Source organism: Malus sylvestris, chromosome 12, assembly GCF_916048215.2.
Source record: "Malus sylvestris chromosome 12, drMalSylv7.2, whole genome shotgun sequence".
Taxonomy (NCBI): domain Eukaryota; kingdom Viridiplantae; phylum Streptophyta; class Magnoliopsida; order Rosales; family Rosaceae; genus Malus; species Malus sylvestris.
The window spans coordinates 18,495,535-18,523,259 of record NC_062271.1 but is presented as its reverse complement, the minus strand read 5'-3'; the positions used below and the strand labels follow the sequence as shown (position 1 = coordinate 18,523,259).

At 36.8% G+C, this 27,725-nt stretch overlaps 2 protein-coding genes and 1 non-coding gene across 4 annotated transcripts; 1 reads left to right on the top strand and 2 right to left on the bottom strand.

The window, feature by feature from the left end:
• Positions 1 to 7,359: 7,359 nt before the first annotated feature.
• Positions 7,360 to 12,058, bottom strand: LOC126594037 (MLO-like protein 3). Of its 2 annotated transcripts, XM_050260237.1 has the most exons (14): positions 11,725 to 12,058; positions 11,565 to 11,622; positions 11,184 to 11,464; positions 10,986 to 11,102; positions 10,828 to 10,888; positions 9,640 to 9,728; positions 9,464 to 9,538; positions 9,241 to 9,379; positions 8,857 to 8,897; positions 8,598 to 8,771; positions 8,482 to 8,517; positions 8,236 to 8,303; positions 8,054 to 8,114; positions 7,360 to 7,948 (listed from the first exon to the last, which is right to left on the bottom strand). In XM_050260237.1, exons 1-14 carry the CDS (start codon positions 11,845 to 11,847, stop codon positions 7,631 to 7,633), a joined length of 1,641 nt encoding a protein of 546 aa, XP_050116194.1. In that variant the 5' UTR covers positions 11,848 to 12,058; the 3' UTR covers positions 7,360 to 7,630. The 2 variants fall into 2 exon arrangements, with proteins under 2 accessions (XP_050116194.1, XP_050116195.1); XM_050260238.1 differs by lacking the exon at positions 8,236 to 8,303 and having other exon boundaries at positions 7,697 to 7,948.
• Positions 12,059 to 19,439: 7,381 nt separating this feature from the next.
• On the top strand, positions 19,440 to 19,511 carry TRNAP-AGG (transfer RNA proline (anticodon AGG)). Its single transcript has one exon. It is a non-coding gene; the product is annotated as a tRNA-Pro (tRNA).
• A 4,056-nt stretch (positions 19,512 to 23,567) lies between these two features.
• Positions 23,568 to 24,359, bottom strand: LOC126592209 (uncharacterized). Its single transcript, XM_050257936.1, has one exon. It carries the CDS (start codon positions 24,357 to 24,359, stop codon positions 23,568 to 23,570), a length of 792 nt encoding a protein of 263 aa, XP_050113893.1.
• Between the last annotated feature and the right edge of the window lie 3,366 nt (positions 24,360 to 27,725).

Sequence of the window (27,725 nt, the reverse complement as noted above, 5' to 3'; positions counted from 1 at the left end):
CTCCACGTTATTTTGTCGAGCTACGGAGTTCGAGGCATATAATATTAAATGTTGGCTACATCGGTATGTTGTGGGTTCTGGCCAATTTATTAATTTGGATAAGAGTTCTGTCCATTTCAGTGTGGGTTGTTCTTCGAGGTTGAAAGCTCAATTATCACAATTTCTGGGGATTACGCATAAGGAAGGTTTTGGGAAATATTTAGGTATGCAATCTAATTTTGGGGCTTCAAAGAAAAAAGTATTTGAAGAGGTAAGAAATAAACTGGATGCAAGAATCAATGGTTGGGCGGGGCAGTTTTTTTGGGTAGCCGGTAAGGAGGTGCTTATTAAGAACGTTGTTGCGGCTTTACCTATTCATACTATGTCTTGTTTTCAATTGCCTATTCAATTGGCAAGGGAAATTGAGCAGGTAATAGCACGATTTCAGTAGAGGGATCAGAAGACGAAGAAGGGTGTTCATTGGCTTGAGTGGAAGAAAGTGGCGAATAGTAAGGTTACTAGAGGTTTGGGCTTTAAAGAGATTATTGATTTTAATTTAGCAATGTTGGCCAAGGTGGGGTGGCGCCTGGTATACAATCTGGAATCTATGTTGGCTAGAGTTCTTAAGGCTAAGTATTATCCTAATTCATCATTTCTTGAAGCATCAGTGGGACGAGGAACTTCATAAGGATGGAAGAGAATTTTACAAGGGAAAAAATTATTGAAGGCTGGTTTGCGCTGGAGGGTTGGTAATGGGAGGACTATTCAGGTTGTTGAGGATCTTTGGTTACCTATTCCAAGAACCTTTCGACCTCTTTCACGACATCCAGAAATGCCTAAGTTGGTTACCGATATGGTGTCTACTGATGGAACATGGAAACGTGAGATCATTGAGAGGTGTTTTAGTGTTGATGAAGCACAAATTATTTTGAGTATGTCGTTAAGCCAGTTTGGGTGTTCTGATCGTCTTGGCACTACACTCGAAATGGAATTTATTCAGTGAAATTTGGATATTTGGTAGCCCAGGAAATGGATAGGAATGGTGAACTTGGTCGGCAAGGAGTAGGGCAGTCTAGTAGGGTTGATAATATGGCTTCAATATGGAGGAATCTGTGGAGTTTGAAGGTGCCTCCGAAGCTCCGTCATTTTGTATGGAGAGGATGTCGGAATATATTGCTTGTTTGTACCAACTTGCAACGGAGAGGGATTCGGTTGAGTACTAGCTGCCCATTTTGTGATTGTGAAGAGGAAACCCAGGTACATATTTTTTTTAAATGCTCATTCGCTCGTGTCTTTTGGTTTGGATCTCCGCTCCAATTGGATGCAACTACGGTTAGGGGAGATGAATTTATGCAGTGTTGGGTTTGGTTGTGTGATAAGTATGGTAAGATGGAGGATGCTTGTGCACTTATGTGTTGGGTGGTATGTGGTTTATGGAGAATATGGAAGTGTCGTAATAATGTGGTGTTTGAGAAGATTGTGATTGACCCAACGGTTGCAATGCATCTATTTCGGCAACAATGGGAGGAAATTGTGGAAAGTGATGAGGAGCTCCTGCCGTGCAAGGTCCCTGGGCAGTCTGGGTGTGGGACGATCTCGAATGGGTGGATTAAGCCACCATTTGGAGTAATTAAAATAAATTGCGATGATGCTTGGTGTAGTCATGATGGTGTGGGTGGTTATGGGTGGGTAGCTAGAGATTTCGCCGGGATTTTAAAGGTGCGAGTGGTGTGGGGAAGGTTCTCTGTGATTCAAGCATCATGGCAGAAGCAGAAGCATTGAGGATGGCAATAATAGCTGCAGTGGAACGGGGTTTTGGCTCTGTTCTTTTGGAAACTGACTCTAAGATCCTTGTTGATATGATTCATGGGAAGCTACAACCTGATGCAACTTTGGAAGGTATTTTGTGGGATATTACTACTATTAAGCAACATTTATGTTCTATTAAGTTTCTTTACACTCCTCGTGCTTGTAATGAGGTTGTGCATCTTGTGGCATCTTATGTCACGCATGTGGGGAGTGTACATTCTTGGGATGAGTTGGAGCCTGAGTGGTTGTTTAACACTTTGGCTTCTGATGTTAACATTTCGATTCGTATTTAATAAAAGTTATTCATTGATAAAAAAAAAACACAGAGAGAGAGAGAGAGAGTAGAGAGAGAAAACAAATGAGTTAATATGTCACAAACCGCCGTTCAAAGACTCCAGACTAATTGTTAAATAGATAATGGACGAAATGGGATCATGGCAGATCTGTTCATGTAGCTTCTAAGATTCGTAGACATGTATGTCAAACACTTGAACGCGTAGAGATAATTTTGTTTATTTAACGATAAATTTATTAGACTAAATGTTAGATTAGAAAATCAATAAGACTTGAACTCGCGCCGTGTTTAAAATTTTTGAGTGGCAAATATCATCAGTCTCGTAAGATGAGAATTTCGGTGTGGAAGCGTTTACACTAAAAATATTATTGGGCCTTAGTTTAATCTAATAAGGTGAATCATAATGAAATAAAACTTGGGCTTTTAATTTACTATAAATGAATAGTACATCTCATATTGTTTTTGACTTGTCAAATGTATCAAAATATAAGTTTTCTTTCTCGACTGCGAAGAGCATTAAATGCAAAATACTTTGGTTTTTTTTTTTTTTTTTTTAAGGGAAGGTCATCATAGATTTAGGCAAAACTACTGTTTTGGTTATGCTACTCTTCATTCACCATTCAAATATTTTGGATTATTTTCCTATTGGTATATTACTCAAAGGAAAGTAATCATAGATCAGCTTCAAATAAAAACATAGAAAGCATTGATGTAAGAGATGAAAGGTGAAGGGTCTATAATACAAGTGAAAGATTCAAAGTAAAGGACACTCAAATAATTCAACAAAACTTTCAAACCAAAAGCTCTCTGCCTTTCATTCATTTTGCCTTACCAAAAGACCATTTGAAACCAAGACCTTGGAACTTTAGGAAACCTTCCTTTAGACTCTAAGACTATTTAGAATTTGCTTTGCTACCATATTTCTTGCTTGGTATGAATTTACCAGCCTTAAGACAGTTAGTCTCTTTAGTTGTAACCCTTTACAAGGAAGCATCTTTAACCCAGTCCAACGGCCTCACATCCACTCAGATAAGAGTGTAAACGATTGTTCCAAGTTTATATATGTATATGCTTTATTTGTTTTGTGATATTCAGCAATAGTAAATTAATATCAATTTCAGTTACTTACTGTCCTTACTTTCTGTAGTAAATGACTGAAATGGTGTGCTTGAAATAACCAGTTATGTGTAACCCCATCTCAGTAGTTTCTTGTTTAATATCAAGAAACAATTGAAGTCCTTAACATGTAAGGCGTTAAAAAGAAGCTAACTTGAGGTAAACACCGCCACAATCCTTTGTAAAAGAAGTTTTATTACTTTTGTGCAAATATTGATTAATGTATTCTACTTAAATATAACATATCTTTCTGTCGGCAAAAGTCAGCTGTGATGCGCCTGATAATCTACGAACTAAAGGACTCATTGAGCCTCTTCGAAGGACAAAGTGTGAAGCCTATACCAACTGAGAAAGAAAACTACTAGGCAAACCAACAATGTTTGTTTTCACGCGAATAGAAAGAAACTCTATCAGTTTTATATGAGAAAATTGAACTCATAAGCTGTGAATTTAAATGTCCCTACAATAATCAGGTTGAAGATTAATATTAGTTGAAAGTCATAGCACTACAAACAAAAGAAAGATAAATTATGAGTACTATTTTATTAAATAGAAACTCTACAACTTTGCTGAGATGGCTATGCAACTCGAATGGATTATATTGTGATTGGCTTGCTTCTCATACTAAATTACAGGCTATATTTATATATAACAAAACCTAAGAAACTCTAATTTAGATGGATTAGGCACAAACCCATAGAATAAAATAAGAGTTTGCCAACAAGCAGATGTGAATGCTAGCTTTATTATACTAACTTTCGAAGCCAATCCAAAAACGAAATTTCATCGATGCCAGTGCAAGATTTCAACGCTAGTGTAAGGTTACAATGTCAATGCCAATGCAATATTCAAATGCCAGTACTATTGCAAGATTCCAATGCACGTGCCAATGCCAATCCATGATTCCGATTCCAATTCCAATCTTAATGTCAATGCCAATGCTAGTGCAAACTTCCCCAATGCCAATTGCGAACTTTAGAATAAAAGAAAATTCCAATTCACCACATACACAACGTTACTCGAGCGGTCACCAATCCAAGCACTCAAGCGATCATTATAATGAGCAACAACAAACTCCTTATGCAACTCAAAACCTTTGCGTGGGCCTTTAAAGCCAAATTAGGGGTTCGGGCCGTGCCGATTCCCAATCATTCTTTCTTTTGATAGAAATCACGGTTGGTTCACTAGCAAATCCATGTTAACCTTGTGTATGCCTCTTCCCAAGGTTTAGCTAATGTGTGCCTCTTGTTGGAAAAACTCCATTTCATTAAGCTAAACTGAGCCTACTTGCAAAGCGATGGGCCAGTCTCCCCGGTTGGTACATTTACATTTAATCCCTATTTTTATCATTTTCCCCCCTCTTTCTTTCCTTCCTCCTAGTCCAGAGGCCCTTTCAAATCACGAAAAACAAGCGCAACAGCAGCAGAGGTGTGGCAACAAATGGTGGGTGTGGTGGTGAGTTTGATGCCTCAGGCGCGGCGGTGCAGTTTGTCAAATTGTGAGCAGGCTGTGGTAGTGAGATGTAGACGGTACGATGCGGAGAGTCGCGGATGCAGACTTGGGTGAGGGTGCATATGTTGGTTCGTTGAAAATTAGAGTACGACAAACAAGATAAACTACGAATATTATTTTATTAAACGAAAAAAAAAAAGCCTCTACAACTTTGCCGAGAGGGTTATACAACTCGATGGATTACATTGTAACTAACTTGTTTCATATAATAAACTACAAGCTATATTTATAGAGAACAAAACTTAAGAAATCGTAACTCAAATGGACTAGGCCAAACCCAAACAATAAAATAAATAGGGCAAAAGACTGTTTACTACCCTCATGTTTCGTGGTTTTCAACATTTAGTACATCAAGTTTTTTTCGTCTCAGAGTCATACCTAAAGTGTTAATTTTGGGACAGTCTCATACATCCGTTAGTCAAACTGTTAAGTCTACTGTTAACTGATGATGTGGCGCCTATGTGAACAATGATTGGGCGCCACGTGTCATTAAAAATATTAAAATAATTAATTAAATAAAAGTATTTATTAAAAAAAAAAATTGTTCTTTCTCAAAACCCCGACTGTCCTCCCTTCTCCCTCCCTTCTCGGCCTCTACTGCAAATCCAACCCTCTCTTTCCCTCAACCCCCGACCTCAACCCTCAACCCTCTCCCTCCCTTAACCCCCAACCCTCTCCCTCCCTCAAACCCCGACCCACTCAATTAAAAAAAAAAAAATGTTTCTGGGCACCCTGCCTCCCTTCTCTTCCCTGAATCCATGGCGACGGCTGCACTGCGAGCTGAGGAAGTTCCAGACCCTCGCGGTTAGCGACGTCGAACCGATTGCTCCGGTGTAGGTCATGGTGATGAAGACGAAGGACGAAACGACGTCGCACTTTGAAATCGTACGCCGTCGCCTTCACATCCAAAACCCATTGCCTCCTCCTCCAAACCCTCACTCTTGGCAATGAAGGATGAGCTTCCTTCCTCGTACGGCTCCGTCTATGTCCCTTCCCACCACCGCTTCCGCTCTGTCATCAGCACCCCCACTTTCAAATTGGAAATAGAAAACCAATTTCACACAATTTTTTAACATTTTCCCCCAATTTTTACAAATCTCAAAAAAACCCAAGAAACCCAGCTGCAACAGATCTAAAAAACTATCCATAAAAACACACAATTAACAATAATACAAACCAACACACATTCATTGATTCATGCAATTCTACTCAAGCAGACAACACAGAAAACAAGAGAGAGTAGGTAGAGAGAGAGAGAGAGAGAGAGAGAGTTACATAAAATTAAACCCGAATTTGAAGTCGTAAATACATAAGGCGAAAAGGGTTATGCCCTTCGAGGGAAAATTGTTGTCGGAGAGACCCAGAAATCGAAAAAAGGGAGACGCAGAAGGGCTCCATTCAAATAGGGGGAGGGTAGGTGGAATCGAAGAAGGAGATGAAGGGGGAGGGTGGGTGCAGAGGAGAGAAGGGATGAGGGTCTGGGGACTTGGGCCGAGCTTAATCGAATGGTGGTGGTTATGGAAGAGAAGAAGAAGAAGAGGAGGAATGAAAGTGTACCCGTGGATGCAGAGGAGAGAAATGAGGGGCTTGAGGTGTTTGTTTCTCGAGAAAATGTGGATCTGATGGGAAAGTGAGAAGAGAGGAAGTTGAGAGTGGGGGATTGAATTGAACGATTGGGTTTGGGGATGATTTGATCGGAATATTTTGTTGTTTTGATTTGCAGGGGTTCTGGGTTTTTTTTCCTTCTTGTTGTTGTTGTATTTTTTTTTTAATAAATACTTTTATTTAATTAATTATTTTAATATTTTAATATTTTTAATGACACGTGGCGCCCAGTCATTGTCCACATAGGCGCCACGTCATCAGTTAACGGCAGACTTAACAGTTTGACTAACGGATGTATGAGACTGTTCCAAAATTAACACTTTAGGTATGACTCTGGGACGAAAAAAACTTGATGTACTAAATGTTGAAAACCATGAAACATGAGGGTAGTAAACAGTTTTTTGCCCAAATAAATAACTAGTATTAGCCTCTAGAATTGGATTTGTCAGTTGATGCATGACATCATATATATTTAGTGGTTTAGATCCGTTCAAACCACTAAATATTTTTAGGCGCTAATAGATTAATGGCCAACATTCATAATAGATAAATTAGAGGGTTGGAAACTTGGAATCATATTTACGATTGGAAACTGATTTTAATCCATCGTTGCACTAGTTGACAGGATTTGTTTATTAAGGTCTTCTCTCGGTGCGCATCCGTATTTCTTTTTAAACTGAAACGGTAGCGAAATTTTATTTATGAAACAAAGAGTTGCAAGAGGCATATACATGAGTAATATACTTCAGTAACTAATTCTTTGATTCGGAAGAAGATTTGCACAAACAACAAAAAGAATATAACCACTACAAATTCATATCTCGATCATATTAATTGTTTACAGACCAACATTCAGTTACTTGTTCAATACATGTATAAGATTGAGGTTTTGAATTTTGTGGTTCATTTCTCATTAACTTGGCCTCAATTCCTTGACACTTGGAAATATCCATCGCCGTGTAGACTTGTTTAGGTTGAAACCTTGGATTAATTAGTGCATTCCAAATGAATTGGTCGTCAAGTTAACTAAAGAATAATTCAAGTTCCTAAACCACTTTGTATAGAGATATAGTGTAAATTAAAGTTAGACGAAGTTTGATCCCTATGATTGGTTCGCATTGGATAACTCACTAGATTTGACAACATACCTTGTTGCCAATGAGTCATCCTATCCAATTCAATACTAGAAACTAAACATGGTAATGGTTTTTCAATATACAAGCAATAGGAGAAGTCTCTTCCCTATACTATGATGATTGACGTGTATTTCCCTGTAATTTTCTGTATATACTAATTATAGCTTTCTGATTCTACTTAAGCCCCATAATCTCCATTTCTTCTATAACCCCTTGAGCTTCCCTCTTGTTCTACTATCTCGTCTTGTACATTCCCTCTGTTAGACAACTGGACACTGCTTTCAGCTGGTTCATCTGGTTTGAAAACCCTTCTTATATAAGAAGGCATTTCTGAAAGGCTATTCCTCACGGAGCTCCAATCTGTGGAGAAAGATGTTCTTGCTGATTGCGGAGTTTGTTGTTCCCTTCTCCTTCTATTCCTCACCTCAGCATGCCATTGCTTTAAAATGTCTGCCATGTTATCTTCCATAATCTTACCCTTGAACTGTGAACCCATCTGTGTTCATATATATAAACAGAAGTACTTCAGATTTGAACAAATTAGGTTTTTGGATCCTTAAGGATATAGCTAAGAACAGTACTTCAGACCAATATACTTCACCTGTGTGACAAGTGCATAGAGAGGAAGAGTGATGTAGCTGCAGAGGACTTGAGTAGCCACCCTGAAAAATCGAAGGAATTAATATGCAATCACTACTCCAAACAAGGCATATGTGATTATTAATTCATAACAATTTTAAAATTATGATCTGATCAAAATGAAAATAATTTCGGCAGTCTTACGCTAAGGAAATCCTCGTGATAATGACCACAGTGTGCTCGTGGTAGCACGATGTGAACCCGAATTGGATCTAATAGCAAGGAGAGAATTAAAGCACAAATATATTTGTTTTGTCACAAATTTCAAATTTCAAATGTTGAACTTCTGTAGAGCGAGGAGCTAACTTTGCCCAATCCTCTTCTATTTATACAAAAAGAATGCAAAATTTCTGTGGACTATGGAGGATATATATGGGAAAGAAAACTCACTGTAACCCAAACGAAGAAGGCCAGCTCAAATGCATTCTACAAGGTCCAAAGAAAGTAAAATCAGTTCAATTAATGTTTACACAATGAAATCTTAGGAAAGTTGTGAGGGCATTTACCAAAAATAGAGTATAATGTAGCAGCACCAAGACAAATCTAGGTTTCCTGAACCAGAAGAGATCATCGTTTACTTGCACAAGGGGTGTTCCGACGATCACACTGTTCTGGTCTTTAATTTGAAGAGCCATTTTTGCTACGATATACTCAAGTTTGGTTCCTAGAACCAGAACGACCTACAAAAAATCCAATTATTATTGTATTTGGAACACATAAGAACTTATGTACTACATACATATATACAAACAGCACTGCACTTACCAAGAGTGGAACATAGGAAAGCCAGAGATATACATACCAACCTGGTAAGGGTTCAAACAAATGCCATGAGGATAACACTTCTCAATAATCTCAATCACAACACGAATAGTTTAGAATTAAGAGTCAATTACACTTTGAAAATTGACATAAACAACTAAGTGATGAATCCTCTTGGCCCCTCCTACAGTCTAACTATCAAGTTAACTTTTTTCTTTTTTTTCTTTTTTTTCTAACATAGCACTCAGTTGACCCACTTTTTGTTTGCATGGATGCTTGATTGATAACATGTGAATTAACAGATGTCATATGAGCAACAATTGAAAAGATTTTCATAAGAAAACCTTAACATTCTTGAAATGGAGTAGATAGATGAAGAATTATTACCATACACGTCGAGGAGCATGAGAATTGCTACTGCAAACCACATTAAAGGGCTGATTGCAACCATGATCTTGAAATCTTCCTCCAAAGATCGCTGTATGTATTTTTGGAAATCAAAGCTTTGCCTACTTGGCAAATGAGCCTGGAGAAAGTTGTTCATTAGCAAGAAACTCAATTAATTCCATCAAAACAGTTAGTAAATTGGACTTGATCTTCATTAAGTTACCGCTATGAAGCCATGTCTCATGGTGATGTAGTCAACTTTTGCCACTGAGTTATGGAATTGCCTCAAAAAACATCTCTGCGCCATATTCACAATTATAATCAAAAACCAAATAATAAGAAGTGTACTATTCTTTGTTGTGTTGTTATACATAGGATTAAACTAGTAAAAGCACTCACCATCCACAGATTCAATGACGTTTCTGAACTAGAATTCATGTGCCTTCTTCCAAATGTTGTTTGCCTGGTAATCCTGAACCGGTTGGGATCTGCATACATGCTAACATGTCAGCAAGGAGCAACTCAAAGGTGTAACTAAAAATATAGGCCGATGAAACTATAAAATATTCAATTTGGAGAGCAATGCTCATGACTAAACGATAAGTAGCAGTGCTTAGCCACCGTAAACCTTAAACCCTAAATACTAAACCCTGACCAAAAAATAAAGCTAGGTTTCTTTTGTTACCTTCTTTTACTTGTGGTAAATCCCATAGGATTAAACAGTGAAACACAAAAGTGTAAATTGGTTTCACTGTATACGGTCTATATTGGCTGCATAGTCGTTGGAATATTTTCAGTCATATTCTGACTTTTATGTTTGAAAACCTTCATGAAAAAGCAAAATTCCCTTCCAACGTCTTCGAAAGCTCACGAAGGTTAAATTAATGATTTTTTCGGAACCAGCAAGTCAGAGATCTACTGCCATACAGATATACACATATAACGCTCTAATACAAAAGAAAACGCAACAAATTTGGAAGAACTTTCCTTTAACAGGTGGCGTAGCATAAGAAAAAGTCTCAAAAAGATAAAATAAATCACATCTTTATGTCCACAACGTGCTAACGACCAAAAGCACTAACATATTTGAGATATTTTTAGCGGATTTAAATGTAAACATAGCAGTCTTTGGAAGACGTCAATGTTTTAGAGTCAAGTCAGCACACATACCAGACAAAAAGAAAAAAATAATACGTACAAAAATCAATAAAAGCATGTTTAGAATTCCCTTTTTATCCTTTTTGGTTATTATTTTGGTCAAACTTTTCTCCTTCTAGTTATGAATAAGGTCATGGACAGTGTTTTTTTTTTTTAATTGAACAAACGATATTATTTATATTAAAAAGTAGAGATGTGGATTTAGCCTTACATTGATCATGGACAGTGCTTTGATAAACTATAATGTGCCTTTTGAGAAATTGAACTCATCTTTTCTCGACAATTTTTTCTTATCAAACTATGCATATTTAGTGATCGCATTATATGGTCATATCTCTACGAGACATGATGTTCTCATTTCCAATTGAAAGACTGCATTATCAATCGCCTTAACCGGGTTATTAGTTAATATCTTAGAATGAGACTTACCATTCTCAACTTGGTACTCCATTGTTCGAGTTTCTTGCTCCCAAGCTTCCCAGCGCCTCATCTATACAAAATTGAAAATTAAAGCATTTAGGATAATTCTTGCTTAATCATAATTAATCGCATTGATAAAGCTTAGAACAATCTTGAAACAAACGTACCTTGGCCCTCCCCAAACCCATGGTAAGAACACTATACACAATATGCATAACCGCCAGCGCAAAAATAAGTATGTGAAGCTGATGAAGAGCATCTTTCGTCATGAAAGGTACTTTTCCCTGCAAAATTTCGTCCGAATTAATAACAAAGCACCCAAATTAACCCGATTAACTACATGTTCAGAACTATTAATGCATTACCTCGCCGCAAGAACCTGTAGCATCTGCATCCCCCTCTGCAAGTCGCCTATGCGCTGATATTTGACTTAGTATTTCATCATACAAACTATTTGCGCCGGTCGAAAAGTTTGTCACAATCTTATTCACAATCACAAATTTCTCGACATCTTCTTCTTCTTTGATTGTCTCATTTCTGCGACATGGAAGCATGATGTTTCCCGCCTTTGCAGATATACAGATTTTAGATATCGAATTTTGGGTTATTGCCAGCAAAAGTGACACAAATCCCATAAGCATCAACTCTGCACAACAACAAACCAGCCAACTAAACTTTAAGCCAATAAGCCAATACAATCAGAATCAAATAGTTAAAGAATAATTCATTTGGCTTGACTATTGCACCTGATTTGAGCTTCTCCACCGCGTCCATCAAGGCGGTTTTCCTGTGCCTTTTGAGAAACTGCACCAAATTAGATGTGTCCTAACGTCAGAATTCATTTTTAAAAAATTCTCGTGACATCTTAGGCTTTAGACTGTGAATTCAAAAGAAAGAAAAGCTTACCTTGACAAGGAGATGGATGGAGTGCTCGATGACAAGGGAGGTGAAGATGAAGACGAAGCAAATGGTGGCGAGTGCCCATGTCGGAGTGTATTCCAGAGAGGCGCCTTTGGAGTCTCCTGCCATGACTGCCTTTAATATCTCCTCTTCTTCTTCTCCGTTTTGGTCTTTTATGTGATATTTGTTCTTCTTGTGTCCTATTTTCTTCAAAAAATTATGGCACAGAATTTCCCGATGAATGTGACAGGAAGAACTTAGACTTTTTGGAACGAAGTTTTGAGAATTGGAAATCGTTTTCTCTCCACACTAGGATTCACCCACAACATGTTATGCAAATTTCAGCTATATATAATGAAAGATTAAACATTGATTATTAAGAAAAAGTCTACATAATTTGGGTTAACGTCAAACGTCAACTATATGTAAATGAAAAGGGAAATTTCAAAGAATTTGATTTACTTTATACATTTGTATACTGTAATTGTCATCATCACATTAGTTTTTGATGCCGCCTTTTTTTTTCCTGGCCTTGGATCCTCTCTTGAGCCTAAGGAGCACTATGATCAAAGGATTTTGACTGTTGGATAAAAATCCAACGGTTATAATTATTATAATTTTAAAGAGACTCTTTTTTTGTAACTATTGAATTTTCATCCAACGGTCCAAGACCTTTGATCAAGAGCATCCTCTTCTTGAGCTCAGGAGAGGATCCAAGTCCTTTTTTCCTTTCCCATGATCACCATTTGACAATTTGAGTTTATGACTTTACAAACAACAGTCAATTCTTACCATCGTATTAGACAATTATTATTTTAATAAAAATTGTGACGCCCATAAAAACTTTTCAAACTCCTGATTAATGATTACACATCTGTTTTCTTTTTAAGCTTCTTCTATGGTAGATTTGACTTTTATTTTAATAAAACTTGTGACGCCCATAAAAACTTTTCAAACTTCTGATTAATGATTACACATCTGTTTTCTTTTTAAACTTCTTCTATGGTAGATTTGACTTTTGAGAGGCAAAAAAGTACATTTACATCTCATTTTATATAGTTGATAATATTGTCTCAACTTAATCACTTATTATTAGGTGTTGAGTTTTATCATAAAAACCAATATAATATTAGGAATGAGAACTCCCACATACAACCTGCATATGATTTTCTTATATGCTCAGTGTTAGACTTCATTCTCTAACACGTCCCTTCAAAAGTGGTCTAGGTCACACATGAAACCAATTCGCACAACAGGAACTAGTTAATTCATGATGCCGAAGCTAACGCAACTTTTCAAGAGCTCTATCTTCATTCATTCATTGAAGTCAACGCAACTTAATCCACCACCAACATCATTGATATTGTCCAAACTTAAACCACTATTACTAAGTGTTGAATTTTATCACATAAAACCTTGATGATATTTGAAGCGAAATTCCCACATATAAGTTGAATATTGTTTTGTTATATGACTGATTCAGAACTTTATTCCTCAAGATACAGGAGATGTAAATATAAGCTCTATTCTAATGTGAAAAATGCATATTTAAGGTCAAATTTATTTTTCTCTCCTTGACTAGTGGTCACCCCACTCCTATTCCTGGAGTTTTCGTGGACGCAAATCAACGAGTCTCCTCCATTATTCAGCCGGATTCTCGTGACTGGAAGTTGTACTCCATTGGCGGAATTATCCCTGAGGTGGAGTGTGCGGCCATCTCCTTGACTTAGGTGGGAAATCCCAAGCACAATGATAGGTTGATTTGGCCAGTTGATAAACGGGGTGAGTACTCCATTAAGTTCGGGTACTAGTGATTACATACTAGAGCCCAAAAACGAAGATCTCGAAGGCCCTCTTCCTCTAGAACAACTGATCCCTCGGTGTGGAAGTGCATATGGGACATTAACGCTCCTCCCAAAATTAGAAATTTCTTATGGAGAAGGTTAAGGGATGCCTTGGTGACGCAGTTGAATCTATTCAAGAGATGATGTTCCCCTTCCCTCATCTGTCTTTTATGCAACAAACATGAGGAATCAGTTGAGCATGTTCTTCTTCTTTTCCCGTGGACTATTCGGGTTTGGTTTGGAGAACCGCTAAACTATAGGGTGGATCGGATGGCTGCGACAACTCTTGATGTCTAGATCTTCTTGGTTTCTAAGGAGTGCTCTGGCAACTTGGATGACAAGAAGTTTCTCCTTACAGTTGTGGCATTTACATGCTGGAATATCTAGAAGGATTAGTGCAAGACAATTTCAACCGAAAGCCTCCGTCCCCTATCCGGACAATTAATGCCATAGTCTGTGATGTGGAGTTGTTCTTGAAGGTCAAAGCTTTGGTCTATTCCCCTCCGGTCCCAGTCTCTCATCCTTAAGTGCATCGGTACTCATAGACCCCTCCAACCCCGCATATAATAAAAATTAACGTGGATGCTAGCTGGAAGGCTGGTAGTTGTAGTGGTGTTGCTGGGGTGGTGATGAGGGATTCTTTAGGCAGGTACCTAGCAGTACGAAGAAAGGTGATAGCTGCGCAAAGTGCTCATGCAGCCGAGGCAATTGCGATTCTGGAGGGAAGCTTGCCTGCCCAACAGGAAAATTTGTCTCAGGTTGTTGTGGAATCTAACTGCAAACATATAATTTCTTGTTTATTGGATAGTATGGACAATGCATACTGGGAGGCGTACCACATATTGTCTTGGGCAATGGATGTTGGTAATTCATTACCCTCATGTACCTAGTCTTGGGTCCCAAGATCGGGGAATGATGTGGTAGACTTCGTGGCGTCCTTCCAATCTACGGAGATGTGCGACTCTGTCTGGGTCAAAAGACCTCCATCTTCATTTGTAAGAATTTTGAACAAGGATGGGTTACCATGTCCTTCGTAGTTTTTCTGGCATTATGGGGTAAGGTCGACATTTGTGCCATGCTTGGCAACGTCTATGTATGCCCTGACCTCATTTCTCTTTTGCTATATTTGCCCTTTTTTCGGCTTTCTTGATTCCCCTGGTTATAATATTTCCAATTTCTCCCAAAAAAAAAAAGATGTAAAAAAAAAATTAATGCAAATATGCATTTTACTTTTATCTTTCCCCAAACAATAATTTACCTTCTGCCATTAGAAAGCTTTCCAGCTAATTAGAAAATGTGTTGCATCTTCCATTGAAGATGTTCTTATAAATAAGTAAAATAAAAGGCATAGTCATGGTTTTTCTTTTTATGGTACAAAAACAAGTAAAAGTCAACATGCGTGTATGAAAAGAACGAGATTATTTCAATCTCTAAGGCAAAATACATAAGTTTGTTTATCGTTTTGTGATTGGCCATGATTTATTATAATTCTTTAGATTTAGTTTGCAAGGATCTTTTTAGGGCTAAATTCTTGGTTAGTATAAATTTGTAATACCCTTTCGTTAATTAATGAAACAATATAAATTCCTAATAACCTTTCGTTAATGAATGAAAGATCATTCTTCTTAAAACAATCACCTGGAATTGTCTTACGTTTGACAAGAGCAAATGCTAGAGGACAAAATTCCCACATTAGTGCTGACCAAGATTTTGAATCTCTATGGGCCAAAAATTTCTTCTTGTGATGGCAACTTTATATTACAATGACCACATTTTTCTGTTAACGATCACATCAAGTAGAAGCTAGAACCAGCTTTTTAGTGTAGTCCACAAATCTTATGATTTCGTTAAGACACATCACTACAAGAAATACCTTGATTATTTGTAGGAACAATGTAGTTACAATTTGCACATTTGTTTGTTCAGTTGAAAGATGCATCATGTATAATGTGGCGACAAAAATATGATGCTTCCAGTATCGTTATTCTGAGTAATATGTACATACATTGAAAACTATAACCTAGAAAAACATTTTATTTATGTTTGATAAGTGGAAATATGTACATAAATAACTTCGTTGGCACATATTAACAGACAAGACATAACTTTTTTCTTTTTGTTGCACCAAAAACAACCGTGGGTTTTGGTGGGGTGGGTGGTGAACTGCCTCCGGTGGATGTGGGCTTACGCTGCCTCCATACGTAACAGTTTGACATGATAAAGGATTAAATTAAAAAGAAAAGTATACGCGTAGGCGTACTTGGACAAAATTCCTGTTTTGCTTTCGTTTTTATTTTTTATTTTTTTACTTACAATTAAAGAAGCAATGACAGACGCTAGGGTGGGAAGAATTCGTTTATTCTCCAAAGGAAGACCCAAGACCGTTATGTGATCACAGACACATCTAGAACTATTGGTCTTAGACTTTATTAGGATCTCGACATCTCACCTTCAAAATTGCAGTATCTTGGACTAATATATAAGCTATTGAGTAACATTATTTTTTTTTAAGTCGGTTTTGAAACGTTTTTAGTTTTAAAAATTCATTGAAAAATTCAAATAGGCCGTCTATGTATTCTAATAATTCCTTTTATTAACATACATGATGAAAGTGCGAAAAGAAAAAACAATTGAAACAAAGAATTTCGAGAGTAAAAAAAAAAAATTTTTTTTAAACAAATGACATTATTTACAGGATTGTGTTTTCACAAAACCCCTCATGCACGATTGAAACACAACATTAACATCCCTTGAGGTTTTGGTTCACTTTCACATAACCCTTTTAGGACAAATTTGCTCTCATTATAATTAAAAATAAATAAAAAGAAAAATAAATAAATATCATTATCTTTCTTCCTCTACTATGAACCCGGATCTTCTCCGGAATTCGGCAAAATAAGTTTAAGGTTTCCAACCAAAACTTGCATTTTGTGAAGAAAATTATTGGGAATTTGGCGGTTTTCAAATTTTTATTTTTTTCAATTTTTATGGCTGAGGGTGAGGCCAAGCTTGTGAGAGGCTGATTGATCGAAAAACTGAGATGAAGGAGTAGCTTCTTGTGAAGACAGCTAAGGAGAAGGTGAAAATTACGTTGTGGTGAATGCGGAGGAGAGACCCTAAATGTGACAACCCGTCCCGAATGTTTATATTATTTTGTCCTCGAAAGCATGGAAGTTACTAGTTTACTCTTGAACGTTACGTGGTGAGGGTGCAATTGAACTAGGTTGGGACCAATCCATTTTCCTCCTTAGCTTTTGGACCAATTAGATTTGAAGTTTTATTTGTTTTTTGTTGGTGACCCAACCTGGACCACACATTTTCACACACACACCAACCCGTGGACTCTCTCTCTCTCTCTCTCTCTCTTCTCTCTCGGTTTACATCCATATTCCGTACAATTGTACGGACAACTCTCAAACTCACCCTTGCATGCACGGATCGACGTCGAGAAGGTTGTTTTTGTGTTTCATGTGAGCCCAGGAGCTCATCCATATAGTTAGTTCGACGTGAGACCCTCGAAAACCCGAGAACCAAAAACCCTCAATGAGCTGCACAGTGACTCCGTCGTGATCGCAAATATTTTAGGTTGTTTCGAGACCTAAGAAGGTATTATTCTTGCTTTTCTAGCTTGTTAGATCAATTTTGGAGTGCTTTTGACGTAGGAAAACTCGGGTTTATATAGTTGCAGGGTTGGTCGGTTTCCTCAAAATTTTCCGGCAAGATTTCGTTGGATTTATGACCTAAAAGTGGTAAGAAAGTGTTCCTCTAGTCCTAAGCTTCATATTGATATAAATTTCATGGATTTTTGTGCTAAAATGAGTGAGAAATGATGGTTTGAAGATTTTCCCAGTTTCCGACAACGGCGCTGAAATTCGGTGACTCACCGAAGAAGAAGATGAATATTCCGTCAACTTTGAAGGAATATTCCTAATGGTGACTAACGGCTCAGGTAAAAATAACGACATATGCTTTTATTTAAAGGAATATTCCCTAATGCCGTTAGGGAATCCGTTAGTGTGTCAGACACATGCCTGCGCATGGGCGGCGAGTTTGGCCATGCCTTGGCCGACTTGTGGCGGCACGTGGGTGGTCGGAAATTTTTTTTTAAAATATAGGGTTGTTCCTGAGGTTGAGTAAGTTACGGTGGTATATTCAAATACCCTAATTGAGCAATGTATGAGAAGTTATTACCTAGTTTTGTTTATGTGCTTAAAAATAACATTCAAATAGTTGTTTCGCATATAGGTGAGACCTATCATGAGGACAAGCACAGTCAAGTAAGGCTCGGGGGTTATGACCCTTCTACATATCAGTGAGTGGGCTTTTGGTTTTCAGTATATATATATACTTGGTATTTTTCTCAGAAAACTTAATTAAATGGTTTGATACTTTGAAATGCCATGTCAAATGCTCTCTATGTTTAATTGTGCATTATTATGGTTACATATATATTGTTGCTCAACGTTGTGGACGCTCAGATAAGCTACATGTGAGTATATTGATGGTAGTGATGGTAATGAGTACATTAGTGCTGAGATATATTTTTAGCTTATTATCCTGCACCCCGGTGTTAGTGCTCCGCCCGAGAACAGGGCCTAGCCTTCACGTGATCGTTCACCTCCCGCGCCACATGCTCACCTTGGATCCAAAGCAGGTGTCAGCCTGTCGTACAAACCACTTTAGGTGGTTCCGACTCATAGGTGACTTGCGATACTTCGCACAGCCTTCACGTGACCGTAGCACTTGAGCGTACTTATTTATACCCAGTCTGTCATACATACCACTTTAGGTGGTTCTGACTTGTGTATGGAGAACTAGTTGATGAGTTATAGATCCAGCCGTACAGGTCGCGTTATGTGACTCCGGCTTGCATACTATTCTGTATTCATTTATTTCACCTAGCTTACTTATTTCTTACTGAGATTTGACATGGTATATTCGGTGGATTTGCTATTTTGAATAGGATTTTGGGATATAATCGTATATGCTATTTTATGGGAATTATACAGGTTTTACAGCGAGGGGTTACTATTTTTTATAATGAAATAATTTTGGAAAGCTTTGTTTTTGCCCACTCACACTTTCTGTTTTACGCCCCTCCATGTTTTAGGTAGGAGTGCTCGTTGGTGGCTCACGAGGAATTCATGGCAGCTCTGACAGATTATCATAAATGTAGAACCATCTTTGGTATTGTATAATTAGTAATTGTCCTGCTGGACTGCACCTAGGATACCTACGCTCTGGTTATGTGTAGTCACACTTATTCTTGTCTTTCACCTTATTTTATTTAGTACTCTAGTTGGTATGGTTTTTATTTATTCGCATTTCATACATTAATATTGCTTCCGCACTGTGCACATGGTTACGTCACCCTCACGTGACGACCAGCATGCTTCGATCTAGGTTGGGGTGTGTCACTAAACCCTGTATTGTTTTTTTAAAAAGGTTGTTTTTATTTTTAAAGTAATTAAAAACAAGGGCAAATTTGTCTTTAAGAAAATATTTTAAGGTGATGTCAGCACTAAAGGGATTATGTGAAAGAAAATTAGAACCTTAAAGGGGGCTAGTGTTATGTTTCAAACATGAGGGGGTTTAGTGAAAACATGATAAACCTGAGGAGACGTTAGTATAATTAGCCCATTATATACACTAAGGGAGATCAAGTGGGCTCAACTTTATAATGAGCTATCAATAATATGGTTCAAATCAGGCATAGTTGCTTTTGTAGTGATTTTTTTTTTTTTTGGTGAACTTGTAGTGAGTTTCTTTTGCTTAACAATAATGCATTATTTCCACATTTCAGGATCGAGAGACAGAATATGCGTGGTATAATTCACCAAATATAAAATTTAATTTAGTAGAACATTTCGTTAAATAGGGCATTTGGTCTAGTGGTATGATTCTCGCTTAGGGTGCGAGAGGTCCCGAGTTCAATTCTCGGAATGCCCCTCTTCTCAAGCTAATGTTTTTTCACTTTTTTTGTTCTTTACCTTTCCGGATTGGGCCACTTATAATGAATTACCCTAGTCCACACATCTAGCATTCTGTTGGGCTTTTGCGATTTTGGGCTGATTTTAATTTTTTGACATCTAATTTTAAGATTCGGCTCACCTCAAAAAAAAAAAAAATAATAAAAAAAAAATAATAAGAGTCGGCTACAATACATAGCTACATCCCACTTGGTGAATCTTTTATGCGAGATTTAATCATTGTAAAAATTCATTAGATATGCAAGTTCTAACCGTTGATTTTCAAACTACTTAAAAAAAAAAAGTGCTACTATATCCACTTTATTGTCTTATTATCGCACCCACTTTTTTTTTTATCAAAGTTATAATGACAAGCTTACACGATTGAAAAATTACATAGAAGGACATAGGTAAAATGTAAAGAAAGTGTTTTTGTCTCTCTCCGGCTCCCCACCACTTCTCACAACCCAACCCAACTCAAAACCGAGTGAAGACTCAAGGTTTAAGTTATTGTTTCCTTCCACCTCATATCACGTCTAATATTGATCTTTGATTGAGCAAAGATTATATTTAATTCTTTAAATTTAAGAAAACATTCGTGATATAGACACAAGTGGTGAGAACAATAGAACAAATTAAAAATTTGGGTTTGTCTGTAGTAGGACAAATAGCAGTTTAGGTACTCTTCAGATGGGTTCTGTGATTTGGTTGACAAATGACGAAAAAGACAAAGAGATGAGAGTTTAATAAACCATAAAAAGCTTATGAAAGTTGGTCTTCATAGAGCAAAAGATTATTTTTATCTGGTTTTATTTGTTTGTTTTAATTAGATGCTTGAAGGCAATTTACATATCTAAAAGGTTGGGAAATTGAGGAACGATCAACTTACCAATAAATTCATCAATATTGAGTTTTTAATGAAGGGAATAATGGGTGGATTCAAGGAAAAAACAATATTGGACCGTTAAGGATATCTTAGGAATAATGTTTGGTGTGGAAATAGCTTTGTTCTTTTTCTCCCTTTAGTTACAGGTGGAAATACAAGGTGGTGAGAAATAAGACAATGGGATGGACATAACAGCACTAAAAAAAAATTGGTAATTTTAAACAGTCCAAAATGAAATGAACTTTTCTCTGACCATTTCCTTCCCTCATCAGGTTACCAATCTTCAATTTTGTTACTTACGAACTAACTTTACAGGAAATTTGCAACCACGTAGCCTTAGAGATCATTTTGCCATGAATCACTATTGCTACTTATTAACTGGTAAGTACAATAGCACCAGATTCACATCCGGTAAGGGTTAATGAGCATATTCTGCTCAAAAGTGTTTTGCTTATTAATTCTTGTGTTGTTGTTCAATAAATTGAGCTTATGGTTTATATCTTATTGATGGATAATTAATCTACTTAAGTTGTTTTTTTTTTATTAAGTCCAACTATAATCAATGTATAGTGAAGCATGAAATTGACAAAATTGTATATACTTCATCAGCTCAAAAGTAGTGTTGAAGCTATATACATTTGCTCATATATTTCATGTTTTGGCTATGCAAACCTAATATAATTAGTTTCTATCCAAAGATAATTCTGGAATTATATGTTTTGTTGTGATCAGAAAACGTTCAATTAAAGTTTTATTTCTGTTAAATGCTTGATGAGCAAAATTTCCTAACTCTTTTGTGCAGTGTTTAGTCACAATAACCAATTCTCTATAGTTATCTGGAATATAGATGAGGTCCGAAAATTTTTAAATGTGTTTTGAGCTCACAAATTCTATAATTGTATATCCGAACTAATGCTTTACTAGTGGGAGTATTCAAATGGTATTTGTTCCATGGTATAGGCATTTACAAAAATTTGACTCTTTTAATCAGTGGAGTAAAAGCTTGCCTTTTGTTTAAAAAAAAAAAAATTGAAGTGTTTGACCCTTTTAGCCAGTGAGAGTAAAGCTAGCCTTTTGTTTGGAAAAATTGAAGTGTTAATGGCTGATAGTTTAAGAGTAAATTTTGTTTTAACTTTTGTTCATAAGTTTTAATGAGAGATCTTAATTTTGTAAACAATATTTTGTATTTTACTTGTTCTCTTATTCTTATATTAGATTGTTTAAATTGACAGAAATTCATTCAAGGAACCATGCTAGAGTTCATTTTGGTTAGTGGAACTGTATGCTTGGATTGAATGTGCATGTGGTTATATAGGACAAATGTAGAAAGATATGCATTTCGATTTGTATAGTTCTGCATTCAGTTTGAGTAATGGTATTCTTGCTGTAATCAAAATGTTGTTATTGACACTCAAAGTGGGAGAATGTAAGACTCATCTTGAGTTGTCAATTATTATGAGAAAAAAATTACTTGAAGATACTTTAGTTGACTATTTGGAACCTTGATTAAGTAAGACATACTATACATGCCTTGGTGGGACAACATTTTGATTTAATAATGATTTGGTATATCTCTCTATTAAGGATAATAGGCGGTTTTAGAGCAGCCCTAATCACTAGATTAAGGATGTCCCTACTTTCATAATACGTATGTTCCACAACCCTATTATTACTGGAACACTACCATTTGAAGACTCTCCTTTGTAATTAGCAACAGCCATGTATTCCGTATTCTAAAGATAAGTTAACTACAATTGATTTATTGAAATTTAGTTTTTTAAATCCATAATCCTAATGTCTTGTTATTGTTCTTATGATTTAAGAAATATCTTACATGATCCAGGCAGAGACCTGGTAGAAGTTGGGATTGCAAATCAGACAACAACGCTTAAAGGGGAAACCGAAGAGATTGGTCCATCTGCAGTGAACAGATTATTAGAGTAAATTATTGATTGCATCTGCAATCTAACAGGAATATTAGTAGAGAAGACCATGATGCGTAAGCATGGAGTGGAAAATGTCAATGACCACTTTGTGAGCTTCAACACAATATGTGATGCTACTCAGGTAAGTTCTTTCTCTAGTCATGGTTTTTCTGGTTAGGTTTAGATTTTTATGAAGTTGGTGTGCCACGGAATAATTTGTAACATGCGTTGCGTTTTATCTTCTTGTAAGATTGTGTTTATTAGTCTAATACCCCACAGCAACAGCAACGTGCATACCCTTTGTGAAGCTAGTTTATAGTTTGCGTACATTTTTTGAAAATTTAGAGAAACTTACAAGGTGATCTTATGTGTTCCTTTTACAGGAGCGACAAGAGATGCAATGTACCAGCTCGTTGAGGAACAGCTAGATCTTTTGTTAATCATTGGCGGGTGGAACTCAAGTAACACCTCTCACCTACAAGAGATTGCAGAAGAACGTGGAATTCCCTCTACTGGATTGACAGGAGAGAATAGGCCCCGGAAACAGAATAGCTTACAACCTCAATGTGAGTCTCTGAAGCCATAGAACTGCAATTTAGTTTGTTTTGGTTTACAAAATTAAGTTATTTTTCTTTCGAAAACAAAAACCGAAACAAATGTGGATTATATATACAATTACTTGTTGTCTTTTCTCTATGGCTTTGTTCCTATCATAACTGTCTGTTGTGCCTCTATGGCTAAGTGTACCGTACAGTCAAACCTCAGTACAGGTTTGCAATTGAACCAAGAGGAAGATTTTTTTTTTAACCTCTGATGAGAATTATGAAGACTCTCAAGAGTGAAGGTCCGCTAATTAATCTATGGAAGCCTCTCATCCTGCTTCCAACAGCCCTATAACATCTTTTCTTCTTTTATTTTCTGCTAATTTCTTTATTTCAGTTTAATTTCTTAATGCCATTTAGTGATTAATAAACTTGTACACCACTCTTAACGAGGACTTTACGATGTTAGGTAATATAAGGGATCACAAAGAGTGTAAACATTAATTGTCAAAATGTTTGTCCCTGAATACAAACACTCTATACACACATAGAATGAATACTTTGACATAACTAACCATGTCCAGAAAATTCATCCTTACATTTAGAAGAATGCAACCAATGATATATTTTGTACAAAATTACAATAAAACGAAGTATCAATTAAAACAGCTAACTAGAATAGCTTAAACCGTAATGTCGCCTTCGTCTTGTGATCCACGTTCAATAAAAATCTCGAAGCGGCAGATAGGGCAATTAAGGTGACTCCGTTCGAACCATCTCCATATGCAGTTTTCATGAAACACATGCGTGCAAGGCATGGACCTCAAATCCTCTAATCCCACAACAAACTCTTCCAAACAAATAGAGCAAACCTCACTTTCACGCACTACGCGTCGTCTTTTTCTTCCTCGGCCTCTCTCTACCTCATTAACATCATCAGCATCAGCCACCACTCTAACCCTCTTTAGCGTCTTCTTGATCAGCGCATCCCTCTCGAGTTGTTTTTCTTTAGAACAATACTCACAACGAATCCAGTCATGGTATTTTTTTATACCAACCCTCATACGCAGGACTTTAGGACCTTTCTTGGAATCCAAGTTTCTGATTTGGATACCCCTGTCTATAATCGTCTCCACTAAATCACTGTGCATGTCCTCAGGAATTTTAAGAAAGGACAACACCTGAGAAAGATAGGGTCTGACGTATTCGTTTCGGGTTCCAAACCAGCACGCATCAATTCTTTTGCCTTCGTAACTTCTGACTTGCACTTCAGATTGGTGCACCAGGGTTAGGGTTCCGTCTTGTGAGAGATCGCGGTCGAAGAAGCTGTAGTTCCTGGAGACTTCGAAGTAGATTTCAAGTGGAACCCAAGGAGAATATTGCTCGTGATGGCCGAGGGGGTGTAGTACTTGTGTGTCAAGTGAATCAACGTGACAGTAAAAATTCTGGCTCATCTCGTGATAGACGACTTCCATATCGCAAGTCACCAGACGATCAAAAGGAAAATATAGAAAGCTAGCAGCAATAGTGAATAATATGCAAATGCACGCACAGATATTTATATATTTTAAATTCTTAAGAACTTTGGAAGCTGAATCCAATTCTAAAACTGTTTCCTTTTGGTCATAGGAGTCCCAAACTTTTACTTTTTCTATTTAGTTAAGAAGAATGTTGGAAAAATTTATGTGAAACGAATGGAGAGATGCGGAAAAATCATGAATAATTGGATTTTTAATCATCAATTATTTCTTGCCGATATGTTTGCATACATGTCCAAAATTATTCATCCCAATAGTTTCGATCACGACATTATCCCAACATTCTTTTTAGGGTTTCTGAACCTCCACAGGTGAGTCAACAGAATCATCGCCAATCGAATCTTCAGCCATTTTCCCAATATTTTTTTACAAGTGATTGGCTACAACAACTCTGCCTCACAGCTCCCAGCCACAAGAGGAGGAACTACATCATCAGGTTGATCCTGGAAACCAACGATATGTAATATCAGCAAGCAAATACATGTAAGGTACATGGGAATTGGGTTTAGTAAGGCAAAAGAGAGAAGGGAATTAGGCACCCTAACTGAACAATCAACACCGGTGAATTAGATCCAAAATGCATTCAGATGTTGGCCAAATCAAGTTTGCTTGCTTGCATTCATTTTTTTTTTTAACTATATAAGCTACAGTGGTATTAATCTGAATTGTCTGCTTCTGAAAATTACCATATTTTGACCCCAAAAAATGAAAATTAAAAAAGGATTTACCAAATATTTGAACATCAACATAATAATTAGTTATCGGCTCAGAGGGCTAATTTTACTAACAGTGTTATGACAATCAATTTGATTTTGTTCAGCAGGAATCCTAGAGCAAGAAGAAGAAAATGATGTCAGTTTTATGAATGAGACATGTATAATGTGGAGTGGGCTCCAGAAATAGTCTCCATTTTTTTATAAGAAAATGAGATCTCTTACACACACACATATCACCCAAAAAACACAAACACATATATAATATGTGTGTTTCTAACTATATATTTCTTTGGTACTTATGCAAATATATATATATATATATATATTTATGTATGTATATATGTATGTATACTATCTGTTTGATAATACAAAGGACACATTGCAATGTTACTTATTTAAAAAAAAAAAAAAAAAATATATATATATATATATATATGTGTGTGTGTGTGTGTGTGGGGTTACTGGAATTACATGATTGTACTCTAATGAATGACAAAAAAAAAAAAAAAAAAAGGATTTCATTGGTTTGATTCTATATAAAAGGCTGTAGTTTTCAATTGGAATTACTGTAGCATGTAGAGTTTAGTTCTCGAATTGTTCCTGGCTATATGTTTGCTTTTAGGTTTACATATCTTAATCTGATACCCAAGTAATATATGTTATAAGGAAGTGTTATTAGCACTCCAAAAATCTCATTCTACACTCCTCATAATTGTATTCACTAGTAAAAAAAGCACTTTGCGCGATGTATAGCCTACGTCGCGCAAAACCATTTTGCACAACGTATATCTCTTCTTCGTTGCGCAAACCATTTTTTTATTTAATTTTTAATTAATATTGTAATTAATTCTAAACAATAATTAATAAACCAAGAAAAAGTATTTAATTATAAAATATATGAAAATGTACATACAATATGTCCAAACAAAAAAGAAAAAACTACAAGTCTTCTAAGTTTAATACATCATGCTACTGGGTATTGGCTGGGCAAAGTGGCTGGGAAGTCGAAGGTGGAGCAAGATCAGGTGCTGGCATCGGGATTTGGAGGTCGGACATCTTTAAGGCTCGTACAATCATACTCATCTGCTCGTCCTAGGCCCTCATCTGCTCGCCCTGGGCCCTCATCTGCTCACTCTAGGCCCCACACTGATCTTTTAGGGTTGTCACTTCCTCATTTAGAGCATTGACCTCTCCTATGGATGATCTGGAAGATGAGGCACCTGTCTCACGAACCCCCACCTTCCCCATACACTGAACAACCTTGCCATGACAACGACCGAACTTGTAATCCAAGACCTCAATCACGATCTGAAGACCTACATTCTCGAGTATAGTGACATCCTCGATTGGGCTCTCCGAGGGAAGTTGCGATGTTGCTTCTTGGAGAACAGCAGTGCGCTTTTCCACCATAGAACAAAGAAGAAGCAACGGTTGAATACATCGCAAAGGTGAAGTAGCTGCAATAACAAGAAGTAGCCTCCACATAGATCATACAACATTAATGGAGTTCCATATCTATATCTTAAACATTTCTGAAGTGTTTCAAACTTTCAAGAAGAAAACACATGCCAGAATGTAATAAACCAATAATTTTCAATTTCCACAGCTTCTGCTTTATAATTAAGTCATGATTTAAAGGTGTCACACTTCAAATGCTTGTGTAGTCATCCTCACAAGATTAAGGAATGGAATGCATAGGTATAAAAGTATTAAGCGAGAAAGTATATAACCTAACTAAATCAGGGCGGCTATGGAATTGTCTCAAAAATTAATCTCAAACAATTTATCAAGGAACAAATAGCATAAAAATCCCCAAATTAACAATTCACAGAAATATTGTATTGTCCTTATCATCTGAGATAACATTTCCTACAGCACTGAAAGCCCCACTGCATTTAGAACATCAAAGACTCTAATTTGCTGCCTTTCCAAGCCCCAATTAAATTACACAAATGCAATTAACTTGAATTTTTAATTTGGATGTGGGAACATCTGAATGCATAAACCTTTTGCAAGTAAAAGGAAAATGCCAAAATCTCAGTTCCCATCTTCTTATTGGCAACGTACAGCACTAATTACGCTCGAAACAAGCGAATCAGAGACTCTAATTTGTTGCCTTTCCAATCACCCAATCATTTAAAAACCCAAATCAACACCAAAAATTCAGAAATTATGTATAAAAAAAAAGGCTCAAAGTGTAAAGTTGGCATCAACAAGCCCGAAAAGCAGAGCTCTCAAAACATCAAAACATCACAGGCCAATTTCAATAACGATACAATATCAAAACATCACAGGCCAATTTCAAAACGATATGACAAAATCAAAGTGACACCATCAGGCAATTTCCAATAATTCATAGAAACCCTAGATAAAATATTCCTAATTTGCCATTGCGTTTTAGGGAAATGGAGAAATCGATAGAGAGAATGAGAGAGATTGGGATTTACCGGCCAGTGCAGTCCCTGAGAAGCTGCTCGTACTTCCTGACGAACTTTCCAGGCTCCACCTCCTTAGTCTTGCACTGCATCTTCACCACCTTCCTTGTCAAGAGGATGAGGAGAGGATGAGGAGGAAGGACGAGGAGTGA

What these genes read in the sequence shown, in the direction of transcription:
- LOC126594037 (XM_050260237.1), bottom strand. Translation starts at nt 11,847, where the DNA reads ATGGCAGGAGACTCCAAAGGCGCCTCTCTGGAATACACTCCGACATGG. An exon ending in CTACAGGTTCTTGCGGCGAG is followed by an intron (nt 11,103 to 11,183) that starts GTAATGCATTAA and finishes GAAATTTTGCAG; the next exon opens with GGAAAAGTACCTTTCATGAC. An exon ending in TGGGTTTGGGGAGGGCCAAG is followed by an intron (nt 10,889 to 10,985) that starts GTACGTTTGTTT and finishes AATTTTGTATAG; the next exon opens with ATGAGGCGCTGGGAAGCTTG.
- LOC126592209 (XM_050257936.1), bottom strand. Translation starts at nt 24,359, where the DNA reads ATGGAAGTCGTCTATCACGAGATGAGCCAGAATTTTTACTGTCACGTT.